Genomic DNA, 18,675 nt, shown 5'->3' with positions numbered 1-18,675 from the left:
AGCAGTATAGAATGTCACCAGTGATGTTATCTGGCATGTTGAAAAACAGAGCAATATACTTAAGTGCCGTTTGACAGGAAAACAGAGCCGTGTTGTTTCATCTCTTCGTTCCATTCAGATTCAAACCAATTATGAAAAACAACATATAGTGTAATACAATGAATATTCCATTGTGATAGACATGAGATTTCTGAACGTTTACAAGTTCAACAAAAGGTTATCAGAATCCCCAAAGTCCTATTTCAGGGCATTGATATTTCTCGGTGCCTGAGTGCAGACTGCAAGTGGCCAGAGATGTTTCACTCAGTGTCACTGTAGCACCTGTTCCTTTTAATTTGCTCTTCCACCGTGAGTTGTTCAAACTGGACCTCCACTGTGGGAAATGGAGGCTCAGTTGTAAATTCACCGCTTGAAGCATCAAAACTTGTGTTTCCATTAATATGTGCTGCTCCTATTGTTTCACCATGCCAATGTCTGATGTCCTTCTCCAATTCTCTTAAATACAAACATGGCATATTTTTAATTTGATCTACAGAATCTATTAAATTACTCTTAAAAATGTTCTCATTCTTCTTGGAAAAAGCAGCAATTTTCACAGTGTTAGAAAAGAAGAACTGTAGGTTTTTGTTATTTGAGTGGTTTCCTTTGATATTTAAGATATTTGTATCAGAAGAGGGCATTGACCTTCTCCCCTTTACTATGATCCTGTCATTGAGGCCTGACTCGGGGACAGACTGCATAGGACTGCCAGCAGTAGCTCTGTCAGTCTGTTTATCAAGAGCCATAGCCAGTACATTCCCCGAGTAAGTCTTTTCAGATTCAAATATACCAAGTAACTCTGAGATTCTAGAAGCATTTTCTAAGTTTTCGGTTTGATATTCATTTGCATTGTAGTGCGCTTCACTTGACAGTGGCAATAGATTAGGAAATTCTAAAATAGATGTCTTCTGCCTGCAATTATTCAGATATGACGCTGCTACATAATTGTTATTATTATTCTTATTCAAATTCTCTTTAGGATTTTCTGGCACCACCTCATCATCAGTGTTAGTAACCTGTAAAACTTCTGTACCATCAGGTTCATTAGTTTTTTCATTTTTCTCCTTCTCAGCACTCTGCACAACCACATTACTGTTGTCATGAAGATCCATTTCACTTTTCCTCTTATTCTTTGTATCTTTGGGCTCATTCAGCTTGTCTTGCACATTCTTATTTCCTTCCTTCTTCTCATCTTTTCTTGCTTCATACATTTCCATTTCTTTGATTCCTGTAACATCCTCTTTCTGACACATGTGGATGGGCTGCAGACATGGCTGCAGGAAAGAAATGTTATCTTGTCCTTGTCCTTTATTTTCCACAGTTTTCATGTGTTCTATCAGCGACTCACTTTTAAATTCAGCAGATGTAGAGGTTGTCATTTCCGGTGGCCATTTAGGTTTACTCATTTTGAGCTGCTCCTCAAGGGGGAAGGTTCTCTTAGGCATCTCCCTGGAAGGGGGCCAAATGATTTTTAATTTTCCCCTCTCCCCACATTTTCTCAAGTCATCCCTTTGCCCTTCACTGTTACCAGCATCTAAATGTTTATTAAGCTCTCCAAGCATGGGGGTATTTTCTGCATTGTTTTTACACATATTTGGTTCTTCATTGGGAGTAAAGTCAACTGAGCTGCTTTGATTTTTGCAATTCCATCGATCTTTATGCTGTTTGTGTCCAAAACCTTCATCATAATTTCCTTTAGATTTGAAAAGTTGTTTAAAGTGAGGTTTACAATATATTTGTCCATGAAGCGATGCATAATTTCCCAAACTGCCAAAAAGAAAAAAAAAATTTAACATTCTAAATATACACTGCAAATTCATACGGAATTAGGGAATTGATTATTTCAAGAATGAGTCAGAGATTCAGCACGATTAACTTACTGGCAATAGGAATGTGCTTATTAATTGAACATTCCTGTTAGATAATAGTCACCGCTAATGCCCTACATGATACTTGTCTCGGAGTATTTAGAATTTCATGCTGTATGTCAGGTATTGGTATAATAGGTATTATAGTGTAATGCATATGTAGTTATAGATGGTGTAAAATGATAGGACTAAGTCTTTGCTAACTCAGTGAATTGTGTGAGGGGTTTCAGTTTTCAATAAATCCTGAATAGCATACATGCAAAAATCAACTATTTGAGCTTCCTTGTTAACTGGATTTTGAATGAATTGGAAAGCTTGCCTATGCAATTTTTTTATCTTGTCTCTTTGGAGAGATTAACAAATAGAATGCCTGTTAAAATTAAAATCAAATTTAGTCAAAGGCAGCAGCATCATTTTTTGAATATTTCTGAACCTCCACATAAAAACAGAAAGCAAAACTTAAAACCCATGGATAAAATTACAACAAAACTAAGTGACAAGGTATCCTCACCAACCCCAAAATACAAGGAGGTAAGGACAAACCAACAACAGCTACAAGACTAGCATAATAGTTGCATCTGTATGGGTGACAGTAGAGGGAGAAATGAAGGTGTCTAATGGACCTGACAATATGAGACCACAAAATAGGCAATCAATATTTCCTGGAAAGTGTCACATGCCAATCAGAGAGCAGCAGCTGAAATTGGGAGGGGTTTTGCCCGTTTCAATAGCCAGTGAGTGCGAAGGCCCTGTGGTAGGAAAGACTGAAGAGGCTGGAGAAATCAAACTCAAAACTGACCCACTGAGATCCCCTCTTAGAACAAGACTCTACCCTGAGAAAAACAACTATGGGAGTGGAATCAAAATTGAGTTGGATAGTGATGACAGAAATGAAAAGAAGGTCCTAATCAACATGGGGGAGAGGATCCAAGGCAGGAAATCCAAGAAGTCAAGCCACCATACTTTTTTGAACAATATATGAAAACCAGAAGAGGCAGTTCTGTGAAGTTGGGAAAACCATCCTGAATTTTGCTTCCTTCCAAGATTTGGATAAACTAATTCCATATAAAAATGAGCAACAGGAAAGTATCAAGGCCAAATAGTATATGAAGTTATTATAAGAAATGAAAGAATAAAGAGCGTTATAATATCATTGCAGACAATGAAAACATGCTAGAAAAATGTGTTCTCAAAACATCAAAATTTTAACCTAATATTTCAAAATGAGCTAAAAGACATTAAGAAAATGATAAAAGACCAGCATGAACTATAATTAGAAAAAGTCAGAAACAAGGTATCAGATATCAGGAAGAAAATAGGAGTAAAAGGAAAAAAATCAAATATGTCAGCAATTAAAACTAAATTAAAAGACATACAAGAGCAAATTCATGGAAAGCATCTTAAGAAAAATAGGAAAATAAAAAGCTGAAAATTTATAATCATAAATGAAAAAAGAGATAAGGATTTGAGAGATAATAGGAGCTCCTGAAGAAGAAAATAAAATAATGAAACAAGTTACATACTAAAAAGCTATAATTTAAGGAAACTTTCCCAATATAAAAAAGTATGAAATTACATATTGAAAGAGCACACTAAATAACTAAGACTATTGATCCAGAATGACCAATACCAAGAAGTATTCTAATAAAATGACTAGGTTTAAGAAAAAATCCTTTGTGTATCTAAAAAGAAGAAAAGACCATATTACTTATAAGGGCAAGAAAATTAGATTATTATCAGACCTTTCCAACACTTCATGCCAGAAAAAAAAGAAATAATGCATATAAGATACTCAATGAAAGAAAATGTAAGCCAAAAATTTTACTTTCAGCAAAACTTACCTTCCATTGTAATGATCACAAATTGTTATCAATATGTGAGAACTCAAGGAATAAAGTTTCTATGAGCCTTTTCAGAGGACTCTACTTGAAAATAAGCTTGAACAACCAGAATGACTATGGAAACGTCAACATAAGGACAGTTGACAAGCATTAAATAAATTGTTATCTATAAACTGAGATGAAATGAGGGCAAAGAGGGAGATAATATGACATGCATTGGCTACATACTATGGCACCAAAGACATAGTACGACAATTTAAAAAAATGGGGTGTGGGTGATCAGAGGGGCAAATGCAATTTTTTAATGCTTTGATAATCAAATCAGTGGTGCTGATAATTTTGTGATTCCAAAACTTGTTGTCCAAATGAATATGGGAGAGTCTAATTCTGTTATTTCCTTTTCCTTTGAGAACCGGAAGCCCTGAAGTGGAAGAAAGGAGGTCCAGATGTAATAGAGAAGAGGCTAAGCAAAAGGAATGCAATTTTGAATTCAATTTGGAAATATCACTATGAATTCATGATATATTTTTTCTTTATATATAAATATTTACTAGCGCTTAACACTAAAAAAGTTTAGAAATAGTGATCAACCCAGTAGAAAGAGCATCAAGATTGTAGTCTTGAAATATCATTTCTCACTAAAGGAAATCAAGGCTTGGAGAAATAACTGGTTCCAGTAAATGGAACAGTAAATGCACAAGAGGAACATGGGACATCTAGTCCTATCAGATAATGAGGAAGCTATCACAGACTACTAAGGTCCTGTCAAAAGGACTCAGGAGACAACCTGAAGTGGCTTCCACTGGCCAGGGATAGAATAACTGGAGTTTCAGTAATGATGATAATTGCATCTGATTGAAACCAATCGAATATGTGTAACTCTGTGAGTTTATAAAGACATTAAAATATTTTAAAAGTGGTTATCTCTAGGTGGTAAGAAACCATTACATTAAATTGTTAAATAAATAACTGATACATTGACAAAACTGGTAAATAAAGGGAAAGAATTACATACTTATTCTGCCTTTCCTTTATCAATTGTACCCCTGTGTAACCAAATAGCAAATGAGGGGAAGCATCTTCCATAAAAGTATTCTCATAATGAAAAAGGAAGAACAAAATTAGAGTATCAGCATTTTGCAAACATCAATTAATGGATATAGGTATTAAGCTTCAATACCTGCTATGATCACAAAATGAGAAAAGCAGACTCCCTACGTTCTTTCAAAAGGAATCAAATCTTAGTTTAAACTAGAACCTAGATTCAGCTGACAGTTTGTTGAAAATACAAAGGATAAAGGCGCATGTGAACTGCACTGTGAGTGTGCAATCAGCAATTCCAGACTGTGGAAAACTCTACCAGTCAAATATCCTGGGTCCTTCACAAATAGATTGTAAGAAATGAAAGGAATGGATGGAAAGTCTATGGATTAAAAAGACATGAAAGACATATCAGAGTTTTAAAAAAGGACAAAACTAGAGTATAGAATCTAGGAAAGCACATTTGGATAAATAAAACTATAAAAATGCAAGGAAACAATTACTACAAAGGATACCATTTACTCACAGGCAAGAGAAAGGTTGTGTTTGGGTGGGGCCCAGGGAGGAAGGAGCTTCTGGAATGACTCGCAATGTTGTATTTCTTGACCTTGATAGTGGTTACAGTATGTTCACTTTATAATAATTTAGTGAGCCACATACTTGCTTGGTTTGGTTTTTTTGTATTTGTGAGTTTTTATATAATGATTTTTAAAAATAGCAGTCATTGAATAAATATTTTTGAGTCCTTATTGTATATCTGCGTTTACTAGGTGTTGGCAAGACAAACATTAATACATTTCCTACAGCCAGTGACAACTACATTAGATTGTGTTAAGAACGGGGCAAGCACAGGGGATGTTGTGATCCACATAGGGGAGTTAAAGCAGGTTTCGTCAAAGACATAAAGTCTCAGTTGAGATCTGAAGAATGAGTGGTTATTAGCTGGGTGGAGAGCTGGGAGAGAGGCATGGGAAAACTCCTCCAAGGAGCACCAATAACATTTGGAACCAGCTAGATGTGAGAGAGAAAAAATAATGATTTTGAGGAACTGAAAGAAATTCATGAAAAGTAACATGCAACAGGAGGAAGGGGTGTTGCGAGATGAGAAGGGACAAGATCTTGACGTGCCTTTTAATTCATATTTAGATGTTAATTTTGGGGAGAGAGGAAGCCATTATATGTCTTAAACTGAGAAGGGCTCTCAGATTTGCATTGTAGAAAGATCGTTCCCCCTGCACTATGGAGCATGCCATTGGGGCAGGTTGGTGGTGGTGAGAGTAACACTTGATTTTTCTTATTTATGTGATCTCCACGCTGGGACAAAAGGGACCCTTCTGGATTTGATTAAGAAAGCAAAATGTCAAAAGGAAAAAGGTCACAGCCATGCTGAGCAACACATAACAGAACATGACCACATTCCTGTTTGGTGTTGTTTTAACGGATGGCAACAGGATCTGGAAAAGTTGACATCTTTCTAGAGACATGATGTTATAAGTATACTGCAGACTCTTCAAATATTTGTGCCCCAGACCACAAAACATTTTACCTCAGTTTACTGTTGCAGTGGTGGCAGCGGAAACAGGATTTATGAAAACTCTGCCTGTCTGCTACTAGGCACTCCATTGGATAAACCGTCTTTTGACAAAGTATACATATTTCCTTGTCTTGGAGTTGCAGTTTCTAAAAATAAAAATTTATAAAAGCTTATGTAATATTGTCTTCAGTCACATTGTAAAAACAAAACAAACAGCAACAGCATGTTAACTGGCCATGCAGTTAGAGTAGAAAGCGCTAACACTACTGCCCTGCATGTTGCTCCTCCGGATGCAGGGCATCCCCCCATCAGGTTTAAGGTCCTGGTACAATCAACCTTATTCTGGTGTCTCTATTTTTGTACATTGTAAAAGTGGATTTTATTATTTCAGGAAATATACATGAGTATAACGTGTTCATTAACTTTAATACATTAAAAAGAATATATAGGGAACTCAGCCACGAGGAGCCCTGAGAACACTTATCGTTCTAAATAACTCGACTTTCCATATATATAAAGGTTTACACCTAACTTGGTCCAAAGTGTTTGTTTTTAAAGCATCCTGACGAGATTTTTCCAAAATATATACATATCTTTTTCAGCTGATACTGTATTTGTTTAGATATTTTCTTGATGACTTAGTGTTGACTCTCTAACACCAATTCTTAACTTTAAGACGAGTCTCCTAAATACACTGAAATGTTCAGGGCCATCTGTCCTCAATCTAAACGGCTTAAGATTTTATGGCTCTGGGGATTCTTATATCTGCCTCTTATGATTTTCCTACCTCTACCTATAGTCACATGCTGCTGCTTGCATGTGAATGCCAGCTCCTATGAATAATAGTAGTTATGTTACTAACCTGTGTTTGCATAATGGTTCAAAACTGACACAGAACTTTCACCGGAGTATTGTTTTGATCTTCACAACAATCCTGTGAGAATAACTAAGCTTTCATAGTAGTTATATACACGAGCATATATGCTCAATGTTCTTTATATAAAAAAATACATACACTTTAATGCTTTGATGCTCAATTTGGGCTACTGAGAAATCCCCTTTGTTTATTTTGTTCTAATAGGAAACACACTTCCATATTTAATACCATTTTCCTTGTGTTTTTTGTTTGTAGTTGCCTTAGAAACTGAGCATTTGAAATTAATTAGACAGCTTTGCTTAATTATGCCAGAAGCAAGTACATTAAGAAATCATATTAACCTGATAAACTAGACACATATGTTGCAAATATGATAGAGGCAGAATTATCAGTTTCAGCAGTTTTTATTTTTAAACTCGTTATTTCAATCTGTCCAAAAGAATGCACTACATTAATTATGTCAAGTCTTTTTATTGTGAAGCCTCATTAATTGTAAAAAGTAGGAAAATATAAAGAAATGAGCTGTTCTCTGACGTTAAAAAATTTGTACTAAGTTCACATGTTTTAAATCTCCCTCCTTCCAAATATAATCATATTTTAAAATTATTGTCCATGTTTATCTGTGAATGAGGCCAACTGAGTTATAATTTGGGGTTTAAAAAAGGTGAAAAATATCATTTATAGAAAAAAAAACAGTGGCAGTAGAGAAAGCTAATTCCATCCAACTCAGTAACAATAATTTATATACAAAAGGTCTAATTCCATACCTACACTTTTTTTTTTTTTTAAAGATTTATTTATTGATTGATTGATTGCTATGTTGGGTCTTCGTTTCTGTGCTAGGGCTTTCTCTAGTTGCGGCAAGCGGGGGCCACTCTTCATCGCGGTGCGCGGGCCTCTCACTATCGTGGCCTCTCTTGTTGCGGAGCACAGGCTCCAGACGCGCAGGCTCAGTAGTTGTGGCTCACGGGCTTAGTTGCTCCGTGGCATGTGGGATCTTCCCAGACCAGGGCTCGAACCCGTGTCCCCTGCATTAGCAGGCAGATTCTCAACCACTGCGCCACCACGGAAGCCCCCTCCATACCTACACTTTTGTCAGAGATCCCAATCAATAAAAATCCTTAAAACACATATGAAGAGTGTAAATTGTTTCTTGGATTATTAACAGGCTGTGTTGAATTCAAACTCAAACACCACTTAAGTCTGACAGTTAAAAATCCGTCAGTAGTAGGTCAAGGAATATTATCTAATATTGTCTTTAACAAGTGGTTGAAATAATAACTTTTCATAAGAAATATTCGTAATGTGCTAATGGTATACAATGATTAATAAATATATAGTTCCATATAATAGTTAATACTATCACAATAACAATTATTATTATACCTGCTGCTTTATCCAAAGCCTTATTTACGTTGACAAACACAGGTCTCAATAATCTATATAGTAGTATTTGTTACTCTCACACAGTGCTGGTGAATCATATTAAATTCCTTTGTAAAGAGAAAGTAGTAAAAGCAAGCATTGTAAAGGGAAGGATATCAACAACCAGGGAAAGCTGTTAGTTTTAGGTTATGTTGTTTAGTACTTTCCAGGTACTCTTTTATCTGCAAATCGTCTTAGTTATGGAACAGGTGCCTTTAAATGGGTTAATCTTCCTTCACTCTTTGCAAGCTCATTTACCACTTATAAATGCAGCTTCCTCTTGGAAGGTGGTTTTCATCTCAGTGGCAGAAGCATCTGAGGTTGCATATCCCAGGTTTTTAAAAACTCTTTCACTCTCCTGCCACGTCTGTTGAAAATTCCTCCTGAGTTCTTTAGGTGAATCAGAAACATCTAAAATATGGCCAGCGATGACATCCTCGTAGGTTGGTGGGGCGTGCTTGAAGTCAAAGCCGGATCTGCCAGCTTCTGAGCCTTGTGATGAAGAGACCATCATCTTCGACCCAACAACTTGACTCTCAAATGCATCCACACCTGAGAAAAGTTCACTCAGAGATTTTGTTTCAGAGCGGATGCTGGGCTGCTTAACAGGCATCGTTTCTTGCAGCTCTCTAGGATGACTGTGAGAAAAGCCGGTAAAGCTAGCGCTTTCTAAAGATGTTAATCCACATTCCTCCTTACAAAATGTACGACTTTCTTGTTTTATATTCTGGTTTGCTTCTCCATTTGCATAAACTCTTCTATTTGACTTTGCGTCAAAACCTAGGCCATCCTCAAATCCCCTGAACCATCTGTTTATTTCATTTTCATGGTCATTCATGACATTTTCAGCCATTTGAGCAGTCCGGTTGGCGGCTTCATACCTCTGCATGTGCTCTGATAGGTGAGGTTTTTCGACTTTGCGGATGATTTCGACTGCGTCAAAACTCTCAGTATCTGGCACCATGCGCTTAGTGGAATTTACTCCATCTTTGCGAATGTAAGTCGCCCTTTTCCCTACTTTCCTTTCTTCCTCTTGAGCTTCCATGGATTCTCTGAAGGAACCACTATCAGCGTGATTTACACTTATAGGTATTGTGATTGTAGGTGGAGAGTCCCTACCACGAGCCTCTATCTTAATTTGACGACGAAGTGTTGCAGGAGATGTGATGATCTCAGACCTCTTCTCTACAATGGGAACCGGGGTTATGGATGAACCTGGGATGGTCCCCCTGGATAACTTCGCAGTGGTGTCTTTGAGTTTGACAAGCTGTTCAGATTGACTCTTGGGTGGAGATGGGGAGGTATTTGCTCTGAGAATTCTAGGTGGTTGTGACACAGGTCTTGGTGATGGTTCAGCAAAACTGTCCTTTTTAGGGGACTGGGAAAGCTCATCCTTAGCAGAGGTTTCTGTTTGCCGTGCAGTAGACTCGATTGTTATGAAAGTTGGTGATGGCAGGCGTGTTTTTAAAGAGGGAGGAGAAGCCTTGGCATCATCTAGTTTAATTTCCTGATGTGTTTTCACATGATGCTGAGCGGTTGCTTCTTGATGAGTTGCTACTTGGTGGTGCTCTGTTTTTTCTACAATTGTATTTTCTTTCCGCTCAGTGTTTTTATTATAGCTGACATCAGCATTAGACACTTTAGATAATGTTTCATTAACACTAGTAGCTTTATTTCTCTGCTTTCCTGCTTTAGAGGATATCATGGCTGTTTGAATTATATTTACACAGGACACAAGCATATCCTCTGCCTGAGTTTTAATGTGCATTATTTCTTCTTTGATTTTTTCTATGTTATTCTCCATAGCAATGCGAACTCCATATTCTCTTTTTTCTTCACTTAATAGCCATACTGGAATAATATTTAAGAGCATCTGAAATGTTTTAAGGCCATTTTTATCTGGCTCTGCTTCAAACTCTTTTACCCTAGACAAAATCTGTTGTAGTTCTTCACGTTTTCTCAAGAATTCCAATATATTTACAGCACATTTTCCATCATCCTGCTGGGATTCTCTCACAGAGGAAAATAAAGATTTGTCCTGTGTAATCTCTTGCTTTGAATCTTTAGTGTTAGAAAAGACTTGTTTCTGTTGTATGCCCTTGACACCAAGACATTTTTCTTCCTGCAGATTATTACATGGCTGGGGCAATTTTTTATGTTCACCTTGACTTTGAGAAGTCTGTATATATGTTTGCTGAAAATTCTGAGTCTGTGAATCAAGATGTGCATCAGTAACCTTTTGTTTGACTACCTTCTGGGCTGATTTATTCAAATGTTCTTGTTTTCTTTCAACTACTAGTTTCTCTTTCTTTGGACCAATCATTGGTGGTCCCTGAATTGTTTCTTCACTTCCTGGAAGTTTCCCACTCTCAGATTCTCTAAATTCTTTTTGCTTCTCATGAACTATATTGAGTTTACTTTCATGGCTTTTCTCTGTGGATTCTGTAGGCAGTTTTACTGTTACTCTCTTCTCCTTCGTAGGTAACTGATAATATTTTTCAGCTACCAATTGCTTATTGCTACATTCAGTCCTTGCTTCTGTTTTCTCGGTTTCCTGGTACTGTTGTTTGGTAATGGTTTGAACATCAACTTCAGCTTGCTTTTCATGGCTTTCATAGCTGTGGTTTGTTTCATTTAACTTATGGTCTAGAGTTGGAAGCTTGATGGTTTTAACTTTGAAACTGGGGGAAACTGGTTTGCTTTGGGGCAAGTGCAACTGCTCCAGATACTTCTGTTGTGTTTGCTGTGTCCTACATTCTTGGTGACTCTGTTTAATTTCACGAGCTGATTTAGATTGGGTCATGTCCCTTGAGCTCTGCAAAGCTTCCCTTTTCACGGTATCTTTGTCTTCTGAGGCTGCTGGGACATGTTGGAGCCTCTTGGAAGCGAATGTCACTGCTGGTGTTGTGGAAAGCTGGTTATCAGTACACACTCCTAGTACTTGAGAAAGACTTTGAGAGACTGGGTTGGTTTGGGCCACAGCGACCCCTGAATCCATTCCAGCTAGGGGGACCTCCTCCTTTGTTTTTTGTAGCAGCACTTCCTTTTTCAACTCTGATACGTTTTGATTTTGGCTTTCTGTTTTGACTAGGTTGTAGCAAGAACTCTCCTGTTTTTTCTGTTTTTCAAGTTCTTCTCTTTGTTGTCTGTATTTTTCTTCAGCAATCATTAAAGGTGTCTTAAATTTTCTCATATAAGGTTTTGGACTTTGCTGTCCTGAACCTGCTGGAAATGAATGAGATTTTACGAGAGGTGCTATCAGTTTTTCCTTGGGTGGTGAAGTTTCTGGAACTGTCTGTGAGAGAGACCTTGTAGAGTCCATAGATAATTGTTTTCTTTTATCAAGACTTTTTCTAGATACGTTCTGCTTTGTCTCTATGTGTTCACTGCTACTTGCCATTATTACTCTTTTCTGATCCTTTGAGGGAGTAATTTTACATTCCATATCTGGCGGTGAATTTTCCAATTCAACTTTTGGGGAACTATGATCCTTCTTATCTTCTATCTGCTTGGGAAATTTGGGTTTGGGGAGTGTGGGAGGTGGCAAACGTCCTCCAGATTTTCCTGTTATGATTTTAGCCTGAGAGCTTGAGGCTTCTTCTTGGGAATATTGTATGAATGCTCCACTGTGCTTTTCTTGAACAGAAGAGGAAAGGAGATGTGCTGGTTTTAGAGATGGAGCTGGCGGAGGGGGAGGTGGTGGAAACATTGCTAGACATTCTCTTTCAAATTTCTCATCTTCTGGTGGTGGAGGAAGAGGGAGGCCTGGGAAATTCTCAAATTCAGCCTTTATCTTCTCTGTGGACAGTGAGGGAAGAAACACATTTTTTTCAGGCAACATCATGAAAGGAGGTGGAGGAGGAAGAGGAAATTCAATTTCAGCTGATGAATTGGAAGGTAGAGGAGGAGGTGGAGATGGAGGTGGAAGAGGGAACTCACTTTCTTTTGCATTATTTTCAGGGTTACAGTTGATTGGATTAAAGGACATTTCCATTGCCATTTTTAAGTCTTTGGAAGTATTTGTCTTCATTAGAAAGTCCTGGCTTTTCAGATGAATATCAGTCTGCTTTTTGTCAGTTGCCTTAAATTTATTGTGGCTTTTTTGGGAGACTTTCACTTCTGTTACATTTGACATGTCTTGATCCACAGGCAAAGTCTGCCACACTGGTTGAGGGGTCACGTTCTTTTTCTTTATATCTTTATTAGAATATTGCATTTCTTGCTTTAACAGAGTCTGCTTCTGAAAGTCCTCTGAAACTTCACAGGTTTCTCCAGCCATCTTGTTGACTGGACCCTGGGTTAAACTGGGCTTAGAGCTTTGTGTATCTGTTGATGTTTTAGTGTTTTTGGTATTTTTAGGACTCTTGTCAGGGAAAGCCTCAATCTTCTGGTGGTCATTCCTCACTTCACAAGTTTCAGTCTGTTGCTTTCCAATTGTTTTATCAATAGATTGGGTAAAGACAGCATCCTTCTTCTGTTCTCTCACTGTCTCTGATTCCTTGGTTTTTAGATGTTCCCTAACTGACACAGTTGAAGTCAGTTGTCCACTCACATGTTCATCTCTAAGACGTTGCTCTGTTATGTTATCAGTCCAGATACCCATTCTGTCTCCTGATTCCAACACATTTTTAATAGCTTTGTGGTGTGAATTAGATAGCCTTCTAAGGTTTTTCTCAAGGGCATCATTGTTTTGTTCACGATCTATGACAATCTTTACGGTGCCCTTGGGGGCTTTTGGACGATTAACCTCAGTTCTTTCTTCTCTTAAATCCCCATGACAAGATTTCCCTATAGTTTGATTAAGAATGTCTGTTCCCCCCTGCCACCTGGCTGCCGGCTCAAATGGTCCTGGTCTTGGCTGAAGAACGCTTTTTTGGTCCCTCTGGACAGCCACCTGATGATTCTCGGTTTTCTGCTCTTCCTCAGATCCTACCATCGCAGATTGCACATCTTCTTTGATTACACTTTTTTTATTTACCTCTTTGAAAGCTCTTTGTCCTTCTTTTAGATTCCTTAATGATGCTTCAAGGTCATCTCGGATAAGCTCCTTTTTCAGGATTTCCATCCTTGTGTTTGCACTCTTTTCAAGGCATTCAGTAGCTTTCTCTATATCCCCAGGGATGACATCAGGCTGTTTAGATTCTTTCCATTTTTGGCTTGATTCCTTAAGTGACTTGAGTGTGGCCAGCATGTCACCTTTTATAATTTCTTCTGTTTTAGCCACTGTTTTCTGACTTATGGCCTGGCTCAGGGAATTTAGGGTTGACTTCAAATCACCTTTTATGATTTCTTCTTTGGGTAACTTACAAGATGTACTCTGAGGCTCTGTCAGAAGAACCTTAACTGTATTATGCACATCTCCTGGGACGATGTCAGTTTCATTAACAGTACGTTCAACCTGAGATTGCCTTTTCTTTAATAACAGTTTTGTACCTTCTACATCGCCACCAATTATATCTTCCTCTTTTTCTTGTTTCCTAGCTGTTAGTATTTCATCTGACCATGTCTGGAGCTGTCTGAGATAATCCAAAGCTCCAGTTTCTATGCATGTTGTAAAAAACTGAACATTTCCCCTCTCAGAAGCATCGATTTTAGCCCTTTCAGATATTTTATTGTTTGATATGGAAGATAGCAAATTATGAATGGTACGTTTTACATCACCCCCTATTACTTCTTCACGCTTAATTGTGTCACCAGCATTTTCATGAAGAAGACAATAGATAGTCATGTGAACATCTCCTCTTTCATCTTCCTGAATCAAAATGCCTTTCTTTACAGATCCTTCCTCGGAGAACAGGTTTTTTATTGCTTGTTGGACATCACCACTCACTATCTCTTCTTTTTCAGCATGAAATTCTGTTGATCTGTTTAATAATTGAGTTTTGGTCAAATTAACGTTTCCCTTCTCTTCTTCACTAACCAAAATCTCTCTTTTCTTACAGTCTCTTTTGGAAAGTAGCTTCACCATTATACTTCTGAGATCAACCCTGAGGACTTCTTCTTTCTGTATCTCAGGAGAGGCTTGATTCAGGAGCTTGTATTTTGCCATTCGAACATCCCCAACTTCGTCAGCTTCAATGATGATTCCAGGAGCTTCAATAACTTTTTGAGAGTAGAGTTCTTCTAAGGTTTCTTTAATGCTCTTGCCAATAACTTCCACCTTTTCTACCCTATTTTCAGTAAATTCATGAAGGGGTGTAGTTTCAAAGAGCCATGTAGTTGTCTTGACATCAGAAGGAGGGATTTCTTCCTTGGTGATTTTTGTGATGCTTTCATCTGCTTCCTTAATAGAATCCAAAGTTTGATTTTCAAAAAGCCACACTGCCTGCTTCACATCACCTTTCTGCATATCTTCCTGGGTGACTGTTTTGATATTTTCATATCCTGACCCTTCTCCTCTCAGCTCATCTAGAGTGTGGGTCTCAAATAGCCAAGTAGATGTTTTAACATTGCCTTTTTGTATTTCATTGACACTTACTGTTCTTATATAAGTCTTCTTATCCAAATTTTCAGACTCAAAGAATTGTTTACTTGTCTTTACATCCCCACCTTGAATATAGTCTACAGTGGGCACACTATCACGTGGTTCTTTTGTAATCTGATCCAGTGGCTGGGTTTCAAATCTGTATCTGACAGAACTAACATCTCCCTTCTGAATATCTTCTTGTGTGACAGATTTAATAACATACACAGTCTCTGACTCATTAATGGAGTCTAATGGTTTCGTTTCAAAAAGCCACCTTGTCCCTCGTACATCTCCATGAATTACCTCTTCCTTTTTAACTGTTGTCACTTCATGATAAAACCCTTCTACATCTTGAATTGCATAGAGTGGCTGGGTTTCAAAGAGCATTCTGTAGCTTTTTACGTCACCCTTTATTGCTTCTTCAGTAATTGTTTTCTTGGTGCTAATATAGTCAGATTCTTCTTTAATCTCATCTAAAGAAAAAGTCTCAAAAATAAAGCACCCCTTTCTTACATCTCCACCTTGTATGTCTGTCACTGTCTTAACTAATTTATCACCTTCTTGGCTTTCTTTTATCATATCAATTGGTTGGTTTTCAAAAAGCCACCTGCAATTTAAAACATTGCCTTTCTGAATATCTTCAGTCTTTAGGGTTTTGATCTTTTTCAAAACTTCCTCTGAACTGGAACTTATAGAATCTAAGGACTGACTTTCAAATTTATGTCGCAGGCTGGAGACATCCCCAGCTTGGATATCCATTTCCACGGCCTTGATTTCCTTTCCTTCTTCTCCTTGTATGCTGTCCAAATTTTCTGTCTCAAAAAGAAAGCATGCTGTACGAACATCCCCACCATGGATTTCCTCCTGTTTTACAGTTTGCAATTTGACTGTTGCTTCGGAGTCATCTTTTATGGAATCAAGTGACTGAGTTTCAAAGAGCCAAGTACAGGCTTTGACATCTCCCTTATGAATTTCTTCACTGCCAGTCATTAATGAAACTTTTTCATAAAGAGACTCCATTGGCTGGGTTTCAAAAAGCCATCTACAGGTTTTGACATCCCCTTTAATGATATCTGTAGCTTGTTCAGTTTTACTTTCTACTTCTTCCATATTACTAAAATATTTAATCGAATCAAGAGGTTGGGTTTCAAACAGCCATTTAGCAGATTTCACGTTCCCAGTCTGTATTTCTTGAGCAGATATTCCTCTAATTATCTGAAATTTATGAATGCTTTCATCAAACTGGTCAATGGGCCTTGTTTCAAAAAGCCACCTACAGCTTCTTACATCCCCTCTTAGGATTTCTTCTTGCTGGACTGTCTTTACTTGATGATATTTTCCAAGGTGATCTTGAATGGCATACAATGGTGTTGTTTCAAAGAGTGATTTATTTAACTCTACAGCACCTCTTGTGACTCCTTCCACCTCTATTTTATGCGATGCATCAAATTTAATTAAGTTGTTTGATTCAAAGATACGTGTGTAATTCCTTACATCTCCTCTGTCAACTTCTTCAAGTTTCACTGTTCGTATGTACTCTTTTTTATCTTCTCTAATCTCTTCCAGAGGTTGGGTTTCAAAAATCCATTTTTGGTGCCTAACATCCCCCTTTTCTTCTTCAGAAGTAGTAATTTTTTGAAGTTTTCCAACATCAGGGCTATCTTTTAAAGCCTTTATTGGAAGTGTTTCAAATAAATGCTTAGTAGTTTGTACATCACCCCCTATTATCTCTTCAGACCTTAGAGGGTCTGCATCAGGAACTTCTTTTAGAATATCTAATGGCTGTGTTTCAAACATCCAACACTTTCTAGAGACATCTGTACCTATTACTGTTTCCTTTTCAGTGATGACCTCTTCTGACTCTTCTTTGATTTTCTCCAAAGGTTGAGTTTCAAATAACCACTTTGCCCTACTCACCCCACCTTTGACATTTTCTTCCATGGATATTCCTCTGATGACTTTAATTTCTGTTATATCCTTGTTAATTGTGTCTAAGGGCTGTGTTTCAAACATCCAACGTGCTCTTCTCACATCCCCCTTTTCAACATCTTCTCTGTGAACGGTTTTAATTTCTAGCATTTGACCTGAACCATCTCTAATAACATACAATGGTTGAGTTTCAAAACATTTTATACTTCTCTTAACATTTCCCTTAATTTCTTTGAGCTCAGACCTGAGTTGCAGTAGGTGCACCTCATCTACTGAGTGAAGGTGTCTAAGTTGATCCAGATGTTGAGTTTCAAACATGTATCTCACAGTCTTGACATCCCCCCCGGTTATGTCCTTTATGGCAGTTACTATTGATTCTTCTTGACCTTTATGCATTTTATGCATTGAGTCTAATGGCTTTGTTTCAAACATCCACCGGGCTGTGCAGACATCTCCTCTGGCTAGCTCAGGAATTTTCTCAGCATTTTCTTCAGTGCCAGAAGAATGATCCCCCAGAGTATCGATGGGTTGAGTTTCAAACATCCATTTTGTATATTTCACATCACCACCAGCAATGATTTCTCGATCAGCAATGCCCTTGGAGATGTTATCTTCATCTGGAGAGCCATGGTTAATGGAATCTAATGGCTGATTCTCAAAGATCCATCTCATGGACTGCACCTCCCCCTTCAGAATTTCATCCCACTCCAAGTGTTCTCTTTCCGAGTTCAGACCTTTTTGAGAAAGGTCATTCGTATTTTCAAAAACATACCGGGCTTGTTGCACATCTGCTGAAACTGAGCTCCCCAGGTTCACTTGACGAGAAACAATCTCAGAAACCTCACTGATATAATCTTTTTCTAAGTTTTTTCTTAACTCAGGATGGATGTGTTTATATAAACGGTTTAATTCATACAAATTTCTTTGCTTGGAATATAATTCTTTGGGGACTGGTGGTATTCTAGGAGGGCTGGGGAGTTCAGGGGACTGGGTAAATGCTGTCACATCTATTGGAGTTTGAAGTATGTCGGGTGGGGGAGGAGGAAATTCTTCTGCCTTTTCCGAAGAAGTGGCATTAACTTGTGCCAGAGTCGAGGAAGTGGCCCTGTGGTCACTGTATCTTGTGGTTGATGTTTCCTTCCTCTGGCTGGTTGAAGTGGAAGAGGTACCCACAATTGATGATGGCTTTAAAGTCTCTTCATATTCACTTTCAATCTTTAAGGGAGAGAAAATCAAATCTTATAAAGATGAGTGTAGCGGTAGAGACTTTTTAGGCACTGCCCTTCACCTGTCCACCTGCTACGACATCTGCACTGGGAACAATGGGTGGTATACTCCATTTAGAGGCCTACTTAGGAGCAACAGTCAGTATTTGTTACTATCTTCCCTGTAATCTATTTGCACTTTTTAGAGTTATATTCCCTATTCAATACATCAACGACTCAGTATTTTAACATTTACACGTAATCTTGATTATTTTTCCTCCTTTATGTAATGTGCTATGCAGAGTAATCTAGAGGGAAATGATAAAAGTCTTAAAGGACTTTTGAGGGTTGTTTTGTTTTCCTTGGAATTTTAAACAGAACAGAGTAAGTAGCTGACATTTTAAAATTGGCTTTATTACTTTAATGTTAGTTATTTAACTTTAGTGCATA

General features: G+C 37.8%; 1 protein-coding gene across 2 annotated transcripts in view; it reads right to left on the bottom strand.

Moving 5' to 3' along the window:
* Nucleotides 1–299: 299 nt before the first annotated feature.
* XIRP2 (xin actin binding repeat containing 2) overlaps nucleotides 300–18,675 on the bottom strand; it is a 292,985-nt gene continuing 274,609 nt past the window's right edge. The window contains exons 8-9 of one of the 2 annotated variants that reach the window (XM_061201245.1): nucleotides 6,336–6,469; nucleotides 300–1,806 (exon numbers count right to left, since the gene is read on the bottom strand). In XM_061201245.1, the coding sequence (XP_061057228.1) occupies nucleotides 300–1,806; nucleotides 6,336–6,469 (1,641 nt within the window). Of the gene's footprint in view, nucleotides 1,807–6,335; nucleotides 6,470–8,883; nucleotides 18,236–18,675 lie in introns of those variants that run through there. The other variant, XM_061201244.1, reaches the window with a different exon arrangement.

This window comes from Eubalaena glacialis, chromosome 1 (genome assembly GCF_028564815.1).
Source record: "Eubalaena glacialis isolate mEubGla1 chromosome 1, mEubGla1.1.hap2.+ XY, whole genome shotgun sequence".
Taxonomy (NCBI): domain Eukaryota; kingdom Metazoa; phylum Chordata; class Mammalia; order Artiodactyla; family Balaenidae; genus Eubalaena; species Eubalaena glacialis.
The sequence above is the reverse complement of the archived record's forward strand: the minus strand, read 5'-3'. Positions and strand labels throughout refer to the sequence as shown.